Raw genomic sequence first — 16,870 nt, forward strand, 5'->3', positions numbered from 1 at the left:
CTGTATACATAAATCAAGTATTTATAACCGATAAAGTCCTATTTCGGGAGGACAATTGTATGAGGACTAAGTGAAATAATGAATCGATTCAATGGGCTTCGTCTTTGGCCCGAAGAGAATACAAGTGCAAAATTGTATTGAAATACTTTCGAAATTGCGACCAGCCAGACAAACGGACGGACATCTTTAAATCGATTCAAAAAGTGATCGATCGGCATGCTATAAGGCTAGTGTTAGATTAAAATTTTTGTGCATTACAAACATTAGCACAAAAGCATAATACCCTCCTCCCTAAGGTGGTGTAGGGTATACCAATTTTATTAAAACCTCAATATAACACAAAACGTTTTCATTTAAAACTCTAAATATAAGTAAAACTACGCTAAAAAAAACTAACAGAGATGAAACATTTAAAATGGCAAATTTGTCGTTAATTTTTTTTCAAACATTTTAAATAAATAATAAGATTTTAATTATGTTTTATAGCCAATGGCCACAAATATAGACACAGTTTTAGATTTGTTCTTCTCTTTTTTTTGTGTAAATTTTATAGCAGCGTTGAACTGATAATCGTTAAAATTTTTATTTTATAGTTTTCTATTAAAAATAAAGATATAGTGTCGTTTTTTATTTTATTTTTTTGTATTACTATAAAAATAGACCATAATTAATCACTGTTTTCTTGATATATTTATGTTAGTTTAAACAATTAATATGTGCGATTTTATTATGCCATTAGAAAATTTGCCGCATAAATTAGAAATTTCTTTTTTCTCATTAAGAAAATTATACAATAATCAAAACTCTATGCTAATTTAAGTCATAAAAATTAAAACAAATAAAAGCTGATTGTTTTTTATTTATTTACTTCCCTTCACCAATGCTGATTTTTTGTTTTTTTTTTTAATTAAGCAAAATTAATACAATAGTTTTGTATTTTTGAAGTTCTCCTCTATTCCTGCATTCTCACTTTTGAAAATGTAAATTTTGATTTTTGGTTATAAATTTATTTTATTGTATTTAATTACACAGTACAACACATGATTTTGGGACTCAATTCTGACAATTGCACGTGAAAGTAGACCCAAAAATAAGAACTTCTGCATCATTAGTTTTGTCAAGTTGGCTGCCGTATTAATTTAATGGCCTTACGATTTTTTTTTCCTCAAGGTGGATTTTTATCACTTTTTCTATATTTTAGCACGGTTATATCTCGTATACCGTACGGAATATCTCTTTTGTGGCTGAAGCAAAGTTGTAGATATTGAATAGTAGAAAAAAAGTACGGAACATACCTACCCGAAAAAGGTGCATCCAGTGCCTTAAAAATCGCAAAAATGCGCATTTTTTAAAATTTTTTACCAATTTTTCACTTTTTTTGTTCAATAGCTGGATTACAAATGCAATTATGGACTGATCACCATGAAATTAGGTCGTGTGATTTGTGTCTATATAAAAGTTATTTATCATGAATTTTGTATGTATACCATCATTTTTAACACTTTAAAGTGCTGGTCTTATATGGGAGCTATGAATAATTATGGACCGATCATAATAAAATTTTTTGACATGAATTTTGTATATATAAAATTTATTTGGAGCTAAATTTGTGTATATACATATATAAATAATACATTTATAACCGATAAAGTCCAATTTCGGGAGGACATTTGTATGGGGGCTAGGTGAAATAATGAACCGATTTCAGCCAATTTCAACAGTGTTCGTCCTTGGGCCGAACAAATTATATGTACCGAATTTGTTTATGATCGGTCCATAATTAGTCATAGCTCACATATAAGACACGCTTCCGAAAATCACTTTAAAGTGAATAAATCTGTTAAAAATTATGGTATACATACAAAATTCATGATAAATTACTTTTATATAGACACAAATCACACGACCTAATTTCATGGTGATCAGTCCATAATTGCATTTGTAATCCAGCTATTGAGCAAAAAAGGTGAAAAATTGGTAAAAAATTAAAAAAAATGGGCATTTTTGCGATTTTTAAGGCACTGGATGCACCTTTTTCGGGTAGGTATGTTCCGTACTTTTTTTCTACTATTCAATATCTACAACTTTGCTTCAGCCACAAAAGAGATATTCCGTACGGTATACGAGATATAACCGTGCTAAAATATAGAAAAAGTGATAAAAATCCACCTTGAGGAAAAAAAATTCGTATGGCCATTAAATTAATACGGCAGCCAACTTGACAAAACTAATGATGCAGAAGTTCTTATTTTTGGGTCTACTTTCACGTGCAATTGTCTGAATTGAGTCCCAAAGCAATGAACTGAAAAATGTTGTACTGTGTTATTCATGTAAGCATAACTTAACGGTGGTTTTGCTTTTTTTTTGGATTTTATTAAGTTTTTTTCTGATACGATATTTAAAATGGAGGTGGCATTAAATTGTGGAGATTTCTAATATAGATTATATGACCCATATCGTAATTAAGATAAAATCAAACATAAACAAATGAGAATGATATAGTAGTGATATATATGAGCACTATATAGCATTTGGGGTCCAAATGACCCTGAACTTTTAAAATCACGAAAAACACAAATATTTTGACCCCAAGTGCTCTTAAGGGTTAATTTTTCTTAAGTTTCATCAAAATCGGCCCAACAATATATAACATTTCGCTATTTTCCCATGAGAATTTCCAAATATTGAAAAATTTGACCTTTGACCTTCACGATTTAAGGGTTAACTCTTTCAGATTTTAGGAAAACTTTCAGACTATATTTAAAATTACATGGAATATAATATTCTGAACAGATTTTACTTAAAATCAAGCCCTATATGGTCGGGCTTGATTTTACACTAAGTAAAAGAGCAAAAACATTTTCTTTTAAAATTTCAATAATTTATATTTTTGAGTGATTTTCGGAAGTGCGCCTTATATGGGGGCTATGACCAATTATGGACCGATCACCATGAAATTAGGTCGTGTGATTTATGTCTATATTAAAGTTAACTATGTTGAATTTTGTGTGTATACCAACATTTTTAAGCGATTTATGCACGTTAAAGTGATTTTCGGAAGCGGGTCTATATGGGAGCTATGACTAATTATGTACCGATCGTAACAAAATTTGGTGAAATTAATTTTGTATATATAAAACTTATTTGGAGCGGAATTTGTGGAGATACATATATAAATTATACATTTATGACCGACAAAGTCCAATTTCGGGAGGACATTTATATGGGGGCTAGGTGAAATAATGGACCGATTTCAGCCAGTTTCAATAAGCTTGGTCCATGAGCCGAAAACATAATACGTACCAAATTTCATCGAAATATCTTCAAAATTGCGACCTGTACTCTGCGCACAAGGTTTACATGGACAGCCAGCCGACCAGACGGACGGACGGACGGGCATACGGACATCGTTTAATGGACTCAGAATTCTGAGTCGATCGGTATACTTTAAGGTGGGTGTTAGACTAATATTTTTGGGCGTTACAACCAAATGCACAAACGCATTAATCCTCCCCACTATGCCCAAAAAATTAGTTTTTCTCGAAAATCTCAAAATTTATATCGCAGGTACGGAAAAACTATAGGAGATATTGACATACTTTTTTCACATTTTTATTCCCCATTATGTTCTAAATAAATCCTCATGTAATGATCAAAAAATTCTGACATTTTTTTAACAATATTTTTAAATTGGAGTTTTGAAACTGCCGTTAAAAAAAATATTTATTTTTGGTTATACCTGCGAATAAGTAAACTGTATCCTATGAAGATAAAAACTCATATACAAGTTAATATGGATATATTTTAAGTAAAAATAAACTTTTTTTTTAATATTTCTCAAAATATGTTAATTTTGTTCCAACATTTCTTGTTCTAGTGGCCTGAGACACGTTAATGGCCTGGCGATTTTTTAATAACTTTAAAATTTTTTAACCAATTTTTGTCTTTTATATCTTATTTGAACAACAATCATGTACACATTTCGATTCTTTTAAATTAAATTGCAAAAGTTATTATTTAATGGCAAAAATTAAAAAATGCATTATTTCCCCTTGTACATGCACCTCAAAACTAAATCGAAAGTCGGCAAATGTTGCCCTTCTTAGAACAAGCTAAAAAATTTTTTGGTGGTATTTTAAGTTATTACGAAAGTTTTCAGCGGGTACAGTTTCAACATTTTAAAAAATTTAATTCTAAGGGACATTCTAATGTCCGTCCGTACGTCTGTCTGTTGAAAACACGATAGGGCCCAAGCTAAATTTTCCACAAATTCTTTCTGTTGATAAAGTTTATATGATATTGAAAATGGGCAATATCTGTCCATGATTTCACCTAGCTCCCATACAAATGTCCCCCGGAATACTAGTTTCAAGTAGTTTGAAATTATACTATAAAGTATGGGCTAACACCTTTTTAAATATAGAATTTCCTTAATACAAATATCCATAATTTAAAAAACCTTATGCATTTCATATTTTTTTGCCTATGTGTTTTTTTATTTTTCTATTCATAATTAATAAATCTATAAATAGTTTTCTTCTTAGTTTATTTAAAGACATTATTGTTTTGAAACTTGTTTTGTTTAATCCTAAAATTAATTTAAAAATAACTTTATACTCTGGTTAAATACATATTTTAGCTTTGAATTTTCTTAACAAAACACCAAATTATTGATTTAAAAGCCTGCGGCTATATTTATTATGAAACGTTATACATCTTAAATTAATATGATTAAGAGTCTCTTAAATATTTTTTGGTTCCGCAACTAAAAATCTATACTTAAATTATTAATTTAGTTTCTTTGTTTAATTTAATCTAAAAATTATAAGTATTATCTTGCAAATGTTTGCAATTTATTTTGATTAGCTTTAATTAGTTCTGAGTGTTAACAGCAGGCGTTTGCTGTTAAACACATCATAAAATCTTGAAAAAAAAAATACACAAATTTTATGCTGTTTAATATGAATTTTAATAAAAACTTTTAAAAACTATTATTAAAATTGGCTTGTTTTTATTAAATTAAAACATTAGAAAATTGTTAATGAATGAAAACAAGGAGAATACTAATTTGTTCAAACTATTTATAATTGGTATTAACACCCTGAGCAATGTTAAGCTGGCACTTTAGTTAATAATTATATAGAGATGACTGTGTTAGTGCTAGTTTTTGGTTTTAACAAAATTTAGTTCATTAATATCTATTGTTTTAAATTATGTTAGAATTTAATTAAACAGGTGAATAATACTTTATTAGATGACGTCATCTTGTTTATAATAGGAAACTGCAGCAATTTTTGGATTTTGCAAAAAGGAAGCTAGTATAGTTAAGAGGTCTATCTATAACTTACAACATATTTTAGATATTTAGTAAGGAAGTGTATTTGTATGTGGACTAAGTGTAGCTATATTGTTGTTGGACCAAAACAATATAGCTACGGGAAAAGAAAAGATATACATATTATATATCAACGTGTAGGAAATTATGTCCTCTTTTCAAAAATGTACAAAATTTTTAAGAATTAAAAAAATTATAGAAGACTTTTTTCAAAAATATGGGAATAAAATATTATAGCTGATTTTTTTGGAAAATTTTAATTTTTAAAATGCAATAAAAGTTTTGTTTATGAATCGTTTTTAATGCAATTTTACACTTATGTATATAGAAACATTCGATCCAAATCCAAAAGTGAAAAAGATATTTGTGAATTGTTAATGACAATCCCACAATTCCCAAAAATCCCAAAATTGGGATTGTTTAGATTTTTTGATTTATTGAGGAACATATTGGGACATACAAAACAGGTCTTAATTTTTTAAAATAAATTAAATTTTTTATATAAAACATAGGTCTACTTCGGAAGGCTCTGGACCATGTAATAATACGAATTTTGATATTATTTTGCATTTATAATATTTCACGAAATGTTGTCATTCACGAAATGTTGTTTGAATGCACATAACTTTTGACTCAGTAGATGTTTTTAAACAATTCTTTCATACTGTTATTAATACATGTCTTGTTAATTCAAAAAATTATACTTCAAGAAAATCGGGAAAGAATTGGAACCGTTATTAGCAAAAAACCAGACCAAGGTAGGTAAATAAAATAAAATTTTACTTTTCAAATGCGAATAACTCGTAAATTATAAGAGATAATATATGGCTAAAGCCATGTTTTTTTGTAGATCTCGTCAAGTACATTCCATATATATAAAAATCTTTCAAATCGGATCGCAAACAAAAATCTGAATTTTTGATATACCCGAGGTGCCCACTTTGGGGCATTGTGGCTAGGCCCCCCCTTGGTGTTATAAGCCCAAATTCAAAACTTAAACTTATCAGCACCTCCACTATATCCATGGGAAATTTTATTAAAATCGGGCAATTCGTTTAGAAGTTACAGATTTATTTCCACTTTTTTTTCAGATCCCCCACTGTGCAAAAGAGGACTGTCAAATTTTATGGAATTAGTTTATTAGTACATGGTAGACATGAGCGTGCGGACATAATTTAATCGATCCGTCAAATGTTTCTGAACCGATTTTCTTGACGGATCCCTTAAACCGCTCATATCTTTCGAAGATACCGAAGTATTCCTTCGTGTAGAATCGTAGATCCCACAGAATGATCTGTACTGCCGTGGTTAAGATTAGAAATGTCTATACAGCTCAGCAACTTGGAGTTTGCCTTTATCTTAAAAGCCTTTGTCCTGTTAGCTATAAGCGAGGGCAAGAACAATCGACTTAAGCGTCCACTTCACGATCACTTTTGACAGTTCGCATCTGGAATTTACCACATACGAATTAATTCAATCGCATTCAAACAATTTATGTGAATAGTCGATGTGTTTATATCATTCTCCTTCCATGACTGCTACTCTTGAAACTGATGTCTATCTTTTTTAAACGTCAAACCAGCCAACTCTTTATATTTATGACTCCCTGATGATTCCGAAATATGTATGTCTTCGTGGTCTAGATTATAAATTACACTTGATCTGAAAAAGATTGCCTTTTGAGAATACCTTATATATCAAAAACTTTTGTCATGTTAACTATAACCAATGGCCAGAGGCGTTTAGAAACTTTTACTTAAGACATTTCCATCCAAACATTTCGATCAATAGATTATGAACACCCTTTTGTGAATCAATTTGGACTAGCCACGATCTGTTGCATCTTGAAGTTATCACATACGAATTAATTCAATCGCATTAATACAACTGATTCTAATTTTTTAAACCTCTTGTAATAAAATTCATGTATTAGATAGTCTGAGATATACAAAGTTTCCAGGGTCGTCAAAAAATAAAACTGATTCCGTTTCTGCAATTCTTAGTCTAAAATCAGCGATCCCATTATTAAGAATAATAGAATTCACGTCCAGTCATTCATCCGGCCAAATTCATAAGGAACGACAGTGGATTTTGTAACGATAACTATTATAGTCCAGTTCATGGGCGAGGACTGCTTCTTAAACCACAACTAGGACGGTTTATTTTACAGAGGGAAGTATTAATTGGAAGGCAAATTGCTGACATCACGACAGTAACGAGGGTAAGCCTTTTGAGAAGATTGCTTTTTGAGAATACCAAATACCGCCTATCAAATACCTCAAAAGCTTTTGTCATGTTGACTATAAGCGATGGCCAGAGGTGTTTTAGAAACTTTTCTATTGGCGAATCAATCTGGACTAGCCACGATCTGTTTGTATCTAGGATTTATGTCAAACCAGAGATCTCCAGCGTGAAATAGTCTGAGATAGTCAGATAGTCTGAGATATACCAAGTTTCCAGGGTCGCCAGAAAATAAAATTGATTCTAATTCTAAGCCTAATGTCGGTGATCGTTTAATTACGAATTCAAATGGAATGACAGTGGATTTTGTAACCCAATTCGTGGGCATTTCTATCAAAACACTTCTGCTTCTTAAACAGATAGCAGAAACTTCAATTGGGATGGTTTCTCTTATAGGGGGAAGAATTCATTGGAAGGCAAGTTGCTTACATCACGACAGTACCGGGGCTATACAAAACGACGGTGTGTCTTGTAACTGTTACCATCATCTGAAAATCTGTGGAAGCGAGGAGCTTCTTCAACATCAGTGACTAGTTGGATGGAAGCATTTACAACACTGGCAAATTCTTGTTAAGGGCAAATGCCTGACATCATTACGATTTCAACTATGGATCATATTTATTTTATAATTAGTCTGTACACTTGGTATCTCTCAGCCTAACTAATTTCAGGCAAAGATCTACGGTTTAACCATTGCATGACATCAAACCAAGCAATATGTTTCAGTTGACGTCAACACAAATGTCTAAGGTGATCCTGTCTTTCTTAGTCTTTGTCTGTTACGAATAATATAATTTCCCACCCAGTCATCCATCTATTAACGCAAATTCGCAAAAAGCCTTAGTGGTAGGATCAACTTGGCGGACATATATTTGGTAAAGACATCAAAAAGAGCTTAAATAGGATCAAATAACTAGCAGGTGGACCTAATCGCTGCAATGATTGAAAGACAGATCATTCTCTTTATCTTGTTTAAAATCTACAATATTTAACTTGTAGAGAAATCACAACTTTAGAGTTCAGACAATGTTCCTGTTCTCAGCATTAAGTTTCCACGAAAGCTTAGTGTTCGCTATTACTACACGACAGTTGTCTTCTTTTTAATTCCAGAGTGATGGTTTGAATTCTCGAGTGGATGCACCAATTCAATATTTATTAGACTTATCTCCGCCCCAAATATATAGAGTAATTTTCTTTGATATGTTCTTTATTGAAACTGTTACTCACCCCAAAAAGGATTAAATTTAGAAACAAAATTAAGTATTGTTTTCCAAAGGTCTTTTTACATGTGAAGAAGGCAGATAAGATCTTGAGCCTGCTTTCAGAGTTACGAATGACTTGTATTATCTTTTAAATTAAAGAGTATAGGATCTTATAAAGTACCAATTCAATATTAGTTCCGTTTATAGCCCGATAGTTTTTTTTGACCCAAGTAAGAAGTTCACATAGCACAGAATGCATGAGTTCACTTTTCTAAAGGAGAAATGTCTCCAGTGAGGAGTACGGCATCACCTCTATACATTAATATTCTGTTACTCAGTCGGAGTACAGGAGTGGATTGGATCATCGTTAAGGTACGATCTGGATATTGGCCTACTCGTCAAGAGCTGTAAATGACTATAAACCGTTACCCTATAAATGACTATAAACCGTAAAATCTTTCCCTTAAGAATGATCCCCTATCTCGTTGTAATTTCTTTACTTAAGCATAATCTAAATTCTAATTATGGTAACAACGAAGTATAAAAAGAATTCTGAGAATGTGCCCCTAAACCAAAAAATACTCTGAAGTGCTTAATATGCATTTTGCATCATCAAAACTTGAGCTATCATCAAAAATATAATATGAAGAGGATACTTGATAAATGATTAGATAAATGATTTCATATATTTTTTTTTAAATCTCATAAATCTTTTTTTATAATTTAAAATTGTAGTTCAAATGAAACTGTTAATATGAAATTGATTTATATTAAAATACGGAACAAAAACGTGATTGATTTGCAGAAATCAAAAACAAACAAAAATAACCAAGAATCCAAAAATAATAATAATAATGAACAATTAAATATTTACCCTGAATTTGTTTTATAAACGTATGTACATACATTTCTTTAATTACTTTGATAAATGGGTATGAGTTAATGTTTTCTTCTCCAAATTTTGTTCTATGAAGTAGTTTTTTTTTCATTATCTTAAATTGCGAATAATTAAATTTGGATGTTGTAGTATAAGGAGGGTTCATGTTGCCAAGGCAACAAAATAACCAAAAAACTATTTATTTGAAACGCATAAAAAACATAGATATGTATTTAATAAATTTTATAAATAAATAAAAATTAAATAATTCAATGTGAGGAAGATTAATAACACAAGTCGACATCAAGCTAAAAAAACAATTCATCCAATTCATATTTTTGAAAAACTTACTACACACATTAATAAACAACTATAGATACCAACATAGATATTGATAGATAAAAAAAATAGACAATACATAAATATATAATACAATATTTATTATTTACTACTACTACTACTTACTGATCACGATGAATTGGTGGGCAATTAAATGTGAATAAATTATTGGGAGAGAAGAAGCTGGAACAGCTAGCTAAACTAGCAACAACAACAATAGTTGAATACGATCGACCAACGCCAACACAATCACCATCTCATACATTAACAATCCCTTTTTGTGAGATCGTATTTTGGTTACTGTTGTTGTCATCTGAATGTTCTACGTTTCTTTTGTTTTCCATCTTTATCGCTGTGTGCCTGCGTATGCGTACGTTATGTGCGAAACTTTTACAGCTGATCCATGCTGCGAAGAAGATCTGCTCACGTTGTTAGTGGTTGGCTCTTAAAATTGTTGTTAACGTTGTTATCATTGTAGTTGTTGCTATAGTTTATATAGTTTAAGCCATGTCTAAGAAGAAGAGTTACAAGAGTTGTTGTCTTAAGAGAATTTGTATAAATAGTTAGCAATAGTTCTGTGACTACAACATTCTAGTTTCAGAGTTACTACTGTATACATTCAAAATACAGTGTAAAGTCGTTGGATTAGATTGCTTATTTAATTTAATTTAAAAAAAAACGAAAAATGGTAGGTTTTACATTAACTACTCTGTGGATTTAGAGTCATCTGTGGAATAATTTTATTAATTATAAACTGTATCTCTCTCTGTGTGATTTGTAGAAATTTTTCCTGATTGCCTTTGCTGTGATCGCAGCTGTAGCTGCTGATGTCAGCCACTTGCCTTCAAACGAATACTTGCCCCCCGTACAAGAGGCCGCTCCAGTTGCTGCTCCCACCAGCGAGTACTTGCCCCCTGTCCAACAGGTTGCTCCAGTTGAATCTGCTCCCGCTCATGAATTGGCCGATGATGGTTACCGTTACAAGACCAACCGTCGTGTTGTATACCGTCGCAACCGTCGTGATGTCAGCCACTTGCCATCCAACGAATACTTGCCCCCTGTACAACAAGAAGCTGCTCCCGTAGTTGCTCCCACCAACGAATACTTGCCCCCTGTCCAACAGGTTGAATCTGCTCCCGCTCATGAATTGGCCGATGATGGTTACCGTTACAAGACCAACCGTCGCGTTGTATACCGTCGCAACCGTCGTGATGTCAGCCACTTGCCCTCCAACGAATACTTGCCCCCTGTACAACAAGAAGCCGTTGAAGTTGCTCCCGTCCAAGAAGTTTCCAACGCTGTTGTAGAAGAAGCTGTCCCCGCTCACGAATTGGCCGATGATGGTTACCGTTACAAGACCAACCGTCGTGTTGTATACCGTCGCAACCGTCGTGATGTCAGTCACTTGCCCTCCAACGAATACTTGCCCCCTGTACAAGAATCTGCCCCCGTTGTAGATGCTCCCGTCCAAGAATTCGCCGTTGTTGAAGAAGCTGCCCCCGCCCACGAATTGGCCGATGATGGTTACCGTTACAAGACCCACCGTCGCGTTGTATACCGTCGCAACCGTCGTGATGTCAGTCACTTGCCTTCCAACGAATACTTGCCCCCTGTACAAGAAGCCGCTCCCGTTGAAGTTGCTCCCGTCCAAGAATACGCTGCTGTAGAAGAAGCTGTCCCCGCCCACGAATTGGCCGATGATGGTTACCGTTACAAGACCCACCGTCGCGTTGTAATCCGTCGCAACCGTCGTGATGTCAGCCACTTGCCCTCCAACGAATACTTGCCCCCTGTACAAGAATCCGCTGCCGTTGAGGTTGCTCCCGTCCAAGAAGTCGCTGTTGTAGAAGAAGCTGTCCCCGCTCATGAATTGGCCGATGATGGTTACCGTTACAAGACCAACCGTCGTGTTGTATACCGTCGCAACCGTCGTGATGTCAGTCACTTGCCCTCCAACGAATACTTGCCCCCTGTACAAGAATCTGCTCCCGTTGATGTTGCTCCCGTCCAAGAAGTCGCTGTTGTAGAAGAAGCTGTCCCCGCTCACGAATTGGCCGATGATGGTTACCGTTACAAGACCCACCGTCGCGTTGTATACCGTCGCAACCGTCGTGATGTCAGCCACTTGCCCTCCAACGAATACTTGCCCCCTGTACAAGAATCCGCTCCCGTTGAAGAAACCCCCGTTGTTGTCAACGTAGTCGAAGAAGCTGTCCCCGCTCACGAATTGGCCGATGATGGTTACCGTTACAAGACCCACCGTCGCGTTGTATATCGTCGCAACCGTCGTGATGTCAGCCACTTGCCCTCCAACGAATACTTGCCCCCTGTACAAGAAGCCGCTCCCGTTGAAGTTGCTCCCGTCCAAGAAGTCGCCGTTGTTGAAGAAGCTGTCCCCGCCCACGAATTGGCCGCTGATGGTTACCGTTACAAGACCAACCGTCGCGTTGTATACCGTCGCAACCGTCGTGATGTCAGCCATTTGCCCTCCAACGAATACTTGCCCCCTGTACAACAAGAAGCTGTCGTAGCTGCCCCCACCAACGAATACTTGCCCCCTGTCCAACAAGACGAAGCTGTCCCAGCCCATGAATTGTCTGCTGATGGTTACCGTTACAAGACCCAACGTCGCGTTGTCTACCGTCGTCATTAAGTTAAAGGACCCAGTTTTCAAAAAGTGATTTCATTAGTTCTCCATTTTGGGAGAATTACAAAATATAACATTTTAAAGTATTAAGACTTCTTGTACCGGAAACAAAATCTCTAACAAAAATACCAACGACCTGAAACTATAAGAAGAATACAATAAAAATACATTTAAAAAAATATTAAAAAAAATATATACAAATTTCGTTTTAATTCATTAGTTTTTGATTTTATGATCGCACTAGTTATAAAGTGTATGCAAAACCAAAAAAAAAAAATAACAAAAATCAAAAAAAAATAATTTAAAAGTTGAACAAAAACAAGTTCAATATTATGAATTTAGAATCATTCAAGAATTTTAAACCGGCTTGCATGCATATGCTTTTTAGATATTTGCAATAAAGATTCACAACAACAAATCAAATGTCATAAATACATTTTTGATGATTTTGTGCAAATTATGCTAATTATTTGCATTCCCAATTTTATATAAAAACGTGCAGTTGAGCTGAAGAAAGTATCATTTTCTATCGGATTCTACATCTAGAAGGAAATAAGCACTTCAAAATGGTTAGTATATAATTGTGAATAAAGTGAATAGTAAAGCAAGTGTAATAATAACTTTTTATTTTCATTATAGAAATTCTTGATCGTTTTGTGCGCATTCGTTGCTGCTGCATCTGCTGATGTCAGTCACTTGTCCAACACTTACTTGCCTCCCACTCACCATCATGCTGCCTCAGCTCCCGCTGTAAGCTATAGTGCTGCTCCTTCTACCTCTTCCTATCATGTTGAAGCTGCTTCCGCTCCAGCTGTATCCTACTCAGCTCCTGCTACTCAATCTTACCATGTAGCTGCTTCTGCTCCAGCTGTCTCCTACTCTGCTCCAGCTACTCAATCTTTCCACGCTGCTGCTCCAGCTGTCTCCTACTCTGCCCCAGCTACTCAATCTTACCATGTTGCTGCTTCAGCTCCAGCTGTATCTTACTCAGCTCCTGCTCCAGCTGTATCCTACTCTGCTCCTGCTACTCAATCCTACCATGTTGCTGCTTCTGCTCCAGCTGTATCTTACTCAGCTCCTGCTACTCAATCCTACCATGTTGCTGCTTCAGCTCCAGCTGTCTCATACTCTGCTCCAGCTACTCAATCTTTCCACGCTGCTGCTCCAGCTGTATCCTACTCTGCCCCAGCTACTCAATCTTTCCACGCTGCTGCTTCCGCTCCAGCTGTCTCTTACTCAGCTCCTGCTCCAGTTGCTTCTTACTCTGCTCCTGCTGCTACTTTTGAGTCCGCTTCTTATGAAACCGCTGCCTCCGAACCAGCTCACACTTTCTCTGCCTCCGAAGGTTACCGCTACAAGACCAACAAACGTCGCGTCATCCGTCGTCGTCGTGATGTCAGCCACTTGTCCAGCGAATACTTGCCTCCTCACCAAGGTGCCTCTTCTTCTATCTCTTCTGAGTACTTGCCCCCTGTAGCCGCTTCCGCTCCCGTTGCTCACTACGAATCAGCTCCCTCTTACTCCGTTGCTGCTTCCGCCCCAGCTGTCTCATACTCTGCCCCAGCTGTCTCATACTCTGCCCCAGCTGCCTCATACTCTGCCCCAGCTGCTTCCTACTCTGCCCCTGCTGCCTCATACGAAACAGCTTCTTATGAAACTTCTGCTTCCGCACCAGCTCACTCCTTCTCCTCTGCTGAAGGCTACCGTTACAAGACCAACAAACGTCGTGTCATCCGTCGTCGTCGTTTCTAAGTTACACGTACCTAAGTTATTTATTTAGATTCTAAGAATCTAAATGGAACTAAAATATTGTATGTTAAAATTGTTCCACAATTTTTTTTTATATAATAAAGAAAATGAATAAAATTTATTTTTTTCAATAAATTTAATAATCGATTCAAATGAAATCAAATGTTTATTTAATTGTTAATTATGTTTTGTTATCAGCCAAATTATAGATAAAAATATTCAGGAAATACTCCGACTATTCACAATGATAATTGTGAAATCCATTTGCTATAAATATGCATACATTAGCTGTGCTCAGGCAGGTTTTTTCAATAAAATTTTATGATTTTCTTAATTTATTTTATTGAATTTCATTAGTAGATTCTTTTTTGGAAAATCTCACGATAAGTAGAGTTTTTTAAAAGATAAATGGTTTTCAAAATTTAGTAATGTTCCATTCTTTAAAATTTCTTCAAGAGGGGTTAAGAAAAGTTTTTGCTTTTTAGCAACCAAACAGGGATTATAGCGGCTATATTGATGTATGAATCATGTGTGTAAGTTATTTGGGGGCTTTGAAAGGTTGATTTCAATATGCAGACCGTTCAATATAAAAATTCTCAAAAATATGTAAATATATTCAAATATTGTACAAATTCATTAAACACTTTTTTTTTCTTCACTTTTTCCGGAAATCCTCCCATTAAAGAAAGGTCCATTTACAATGAAAATCCTTTCTTTCTGGACAGTTGGATGGATTTGCCTCCCGTGGTACAACATTGACATAATTATTTGAATACCACTCAAGAGCATTTTGAATCAAAAACTCGATTTTGAATTTTTGTTGAAAATCTATCTATATAAATCTAAAGCTCGATCTGTGATCACTCTGAACAAAAACAGATTTTTTTATATAAAAACTCAAAATATCTAAATTCGCTAATATCATGGTCAATAAGCGTTTAATCAAGAAATGGAGCTCGATCTGTGATCACTCATATTTCTGAACAAAAATCGATTTTTATATATAAAAACCCAAAATATCTAAATTCGTTCATAACTTGGACAATAAGCGTTTAATCAATCATATTTCTGAACAAAAATCGATTTTTTATATAGAAACTCAGAATATCTAAATTCGCTAATAACTTGGCCAATAAGCGTTTAATCAATAAAAGGAGCTCGATCTGTGATCACTCATATATTTCTGAACAAAAATAAATTTTTTTATATAAAAACTCAAAATATCCAAATTCGCTAATAACTTGGCCAAATAAGCTTTTAATCAAGAAAGCAGCTCGATCTGTGATCCCTCATATTTCTGAACAAAAATCGGTTTTTTTATATAAAAACTCAAAATATTTTAATTCGATAATAACTTGGCCAATAAGCGTTTAATCAAGAAAAAGAGCTCGATCTGTGATCACTCATATTTGTGAACAAAAATCGATTTTTTTTATATAAAAACTCAAAATATCTAAATTCGCTAGTAACTTGGCCAATAAGCGTTTAGTCAAACAAAAGAGCTCGATCTGTGATGATTCATATTTCTGAACAAAAATCGATTTTTTATATAGAAACTCAAAATATCTAAATTCGCTAATATCTTGGCTAATAAGCGTTTAATCAAGAAAAGCAGCTCGATCTGTGATCACTCATATTTCTGAACAAAAATCGATTTTTTTATATAAAAACTCAAAATATCTAAATTCGCTAATAATTTGGCCAATAAGCGTTTAATCAATAAAAGGAGCTCGATCTCTGAACACTCATATTTCTGAACAAAAATCGATTTTTTATATAAAAACTCAGAATATCTAAATTCGCTAATAACTTGACCAATAAGCGTTTAATCAAGAAAAGGAGCTCGATCTGTGAACACTCATATTTCTGAACAAAAATCGATTTTTTATATAGAAACTCAAATCTAAATTCGCTAATATCTTGGCTAATAAGCGTTTAATCCTGAAATGGAGCTCGATCTGTGATCCCTCATATTTCTGAACCAAAATCGACTTTTTATATAAAAACTCAAAATATCTAAATTCGCTAATATCTTGGCTGATAAGCGTTTAATCAAGAAATGGAGCTAGATTTGTGATCACTCATATTTCTGAAAAAAAATCGATTTTTTATATAGAAACTCAAAATATCTAAATTCGCTAATATCTTGGCTAATAAGCGTTTAATCCTGAAATGGAGCTCGATCTGTGATCCCTTATGTTTCTGAACAAAAATTGTTTTTTTTATATAAAAACTCAAAATATCTAAATTCGCTAATATCTTGGCTAATAAGCGTTTAATCAAGAAAAGGAGCTCGATCTGTGATCACTCATATTTCAGAACAAAAATCGATTTTTTTATATAAAAACCAAAATATCTAAATTCGCTAATAACTTGGCCAATAAGCGTTTAATCAAGAAAAGCAGCTCGATCTGTGATCACTCATATTTCTGAACAAAAATCGATTTTTTTTATATAAAAACTCAAAATATCTAAATTCA

The 16,870-nt window shown here is 34.0% G+C and overlaps 2 protein-coding genes across 2 annotated transcripts; both read left to right on the forward strand.

Moving 5' to 3' along the window:
* Positions 1–9,060: 9,060 nt before the first annotated feature.
* On the forward strand, positions 9,061–12,647 carry LOC135954164 (uncharacterized). The gene is made up of 2 exons (XM_065504238.1): positions 9,061–9,150; positions 10,776–12,647. Exons 1-2 carry the CDS (start codon positions 9,061–9,063, stop codon positions 12,645–12,647), a joined length of 1,962 nt encoding a protein of 653 aa, XP_065360310.1.
* Positions 12,648–13,088: 441 nt separating this feature from the next.
* LOC135955237 (pupal cuticle protein G1A) lies at positions 13,089–14,553 on the forward strand. The gene is made up of 2 exons (XM_065505566.1): positions 13,089–13,210; positions 13,281–14,553. The coding sequence occupies exons 1-2, from the start codon at positions 13,208–13,210 to the stop codon at positions 14,391–14,393; spliced, it is 1,116 nt and encodes a 371-aa protein (XP_065361638.1). The 5' UTR covers positions 13,089–13,207; the 3' UTR covers positions 14,394–14,553.
* Positions 14,554–16,870: the final 2,317 nt, after the last annotated feature.

Source organism: Calliphora vicina, chromosome 3 (genome assembly GCF_958450345.1).
Source record: "Calliphora vicina chromosome 3, idCalVici1.1, whole genome shotgun sequence".
NCBI classification, from domain to species: domain Eukaryota; kingdom Metazoa; phylum Arthropoda; class Insecta; order Diptera; family Calliphoridae; genus Calliphora; species Calliphora vicina.

Bases quoted from the DNA above. Each gene is read 5' to 3' on its own strand.
- LOC135954164 (XM_065504238.1), top strand. From the start codon at position 9,061: ATGTCTCCAGTGAGGAGTACGGCATCACCTCTATACATTAATATTCTG. The intron at 9,151-10,775 runs GTACGATCTGGA...TGTGATTTGTAG, and splicing joins TGGATTGGATCATCGTTAAG to AAATTTTTCCTGATTGCCTT.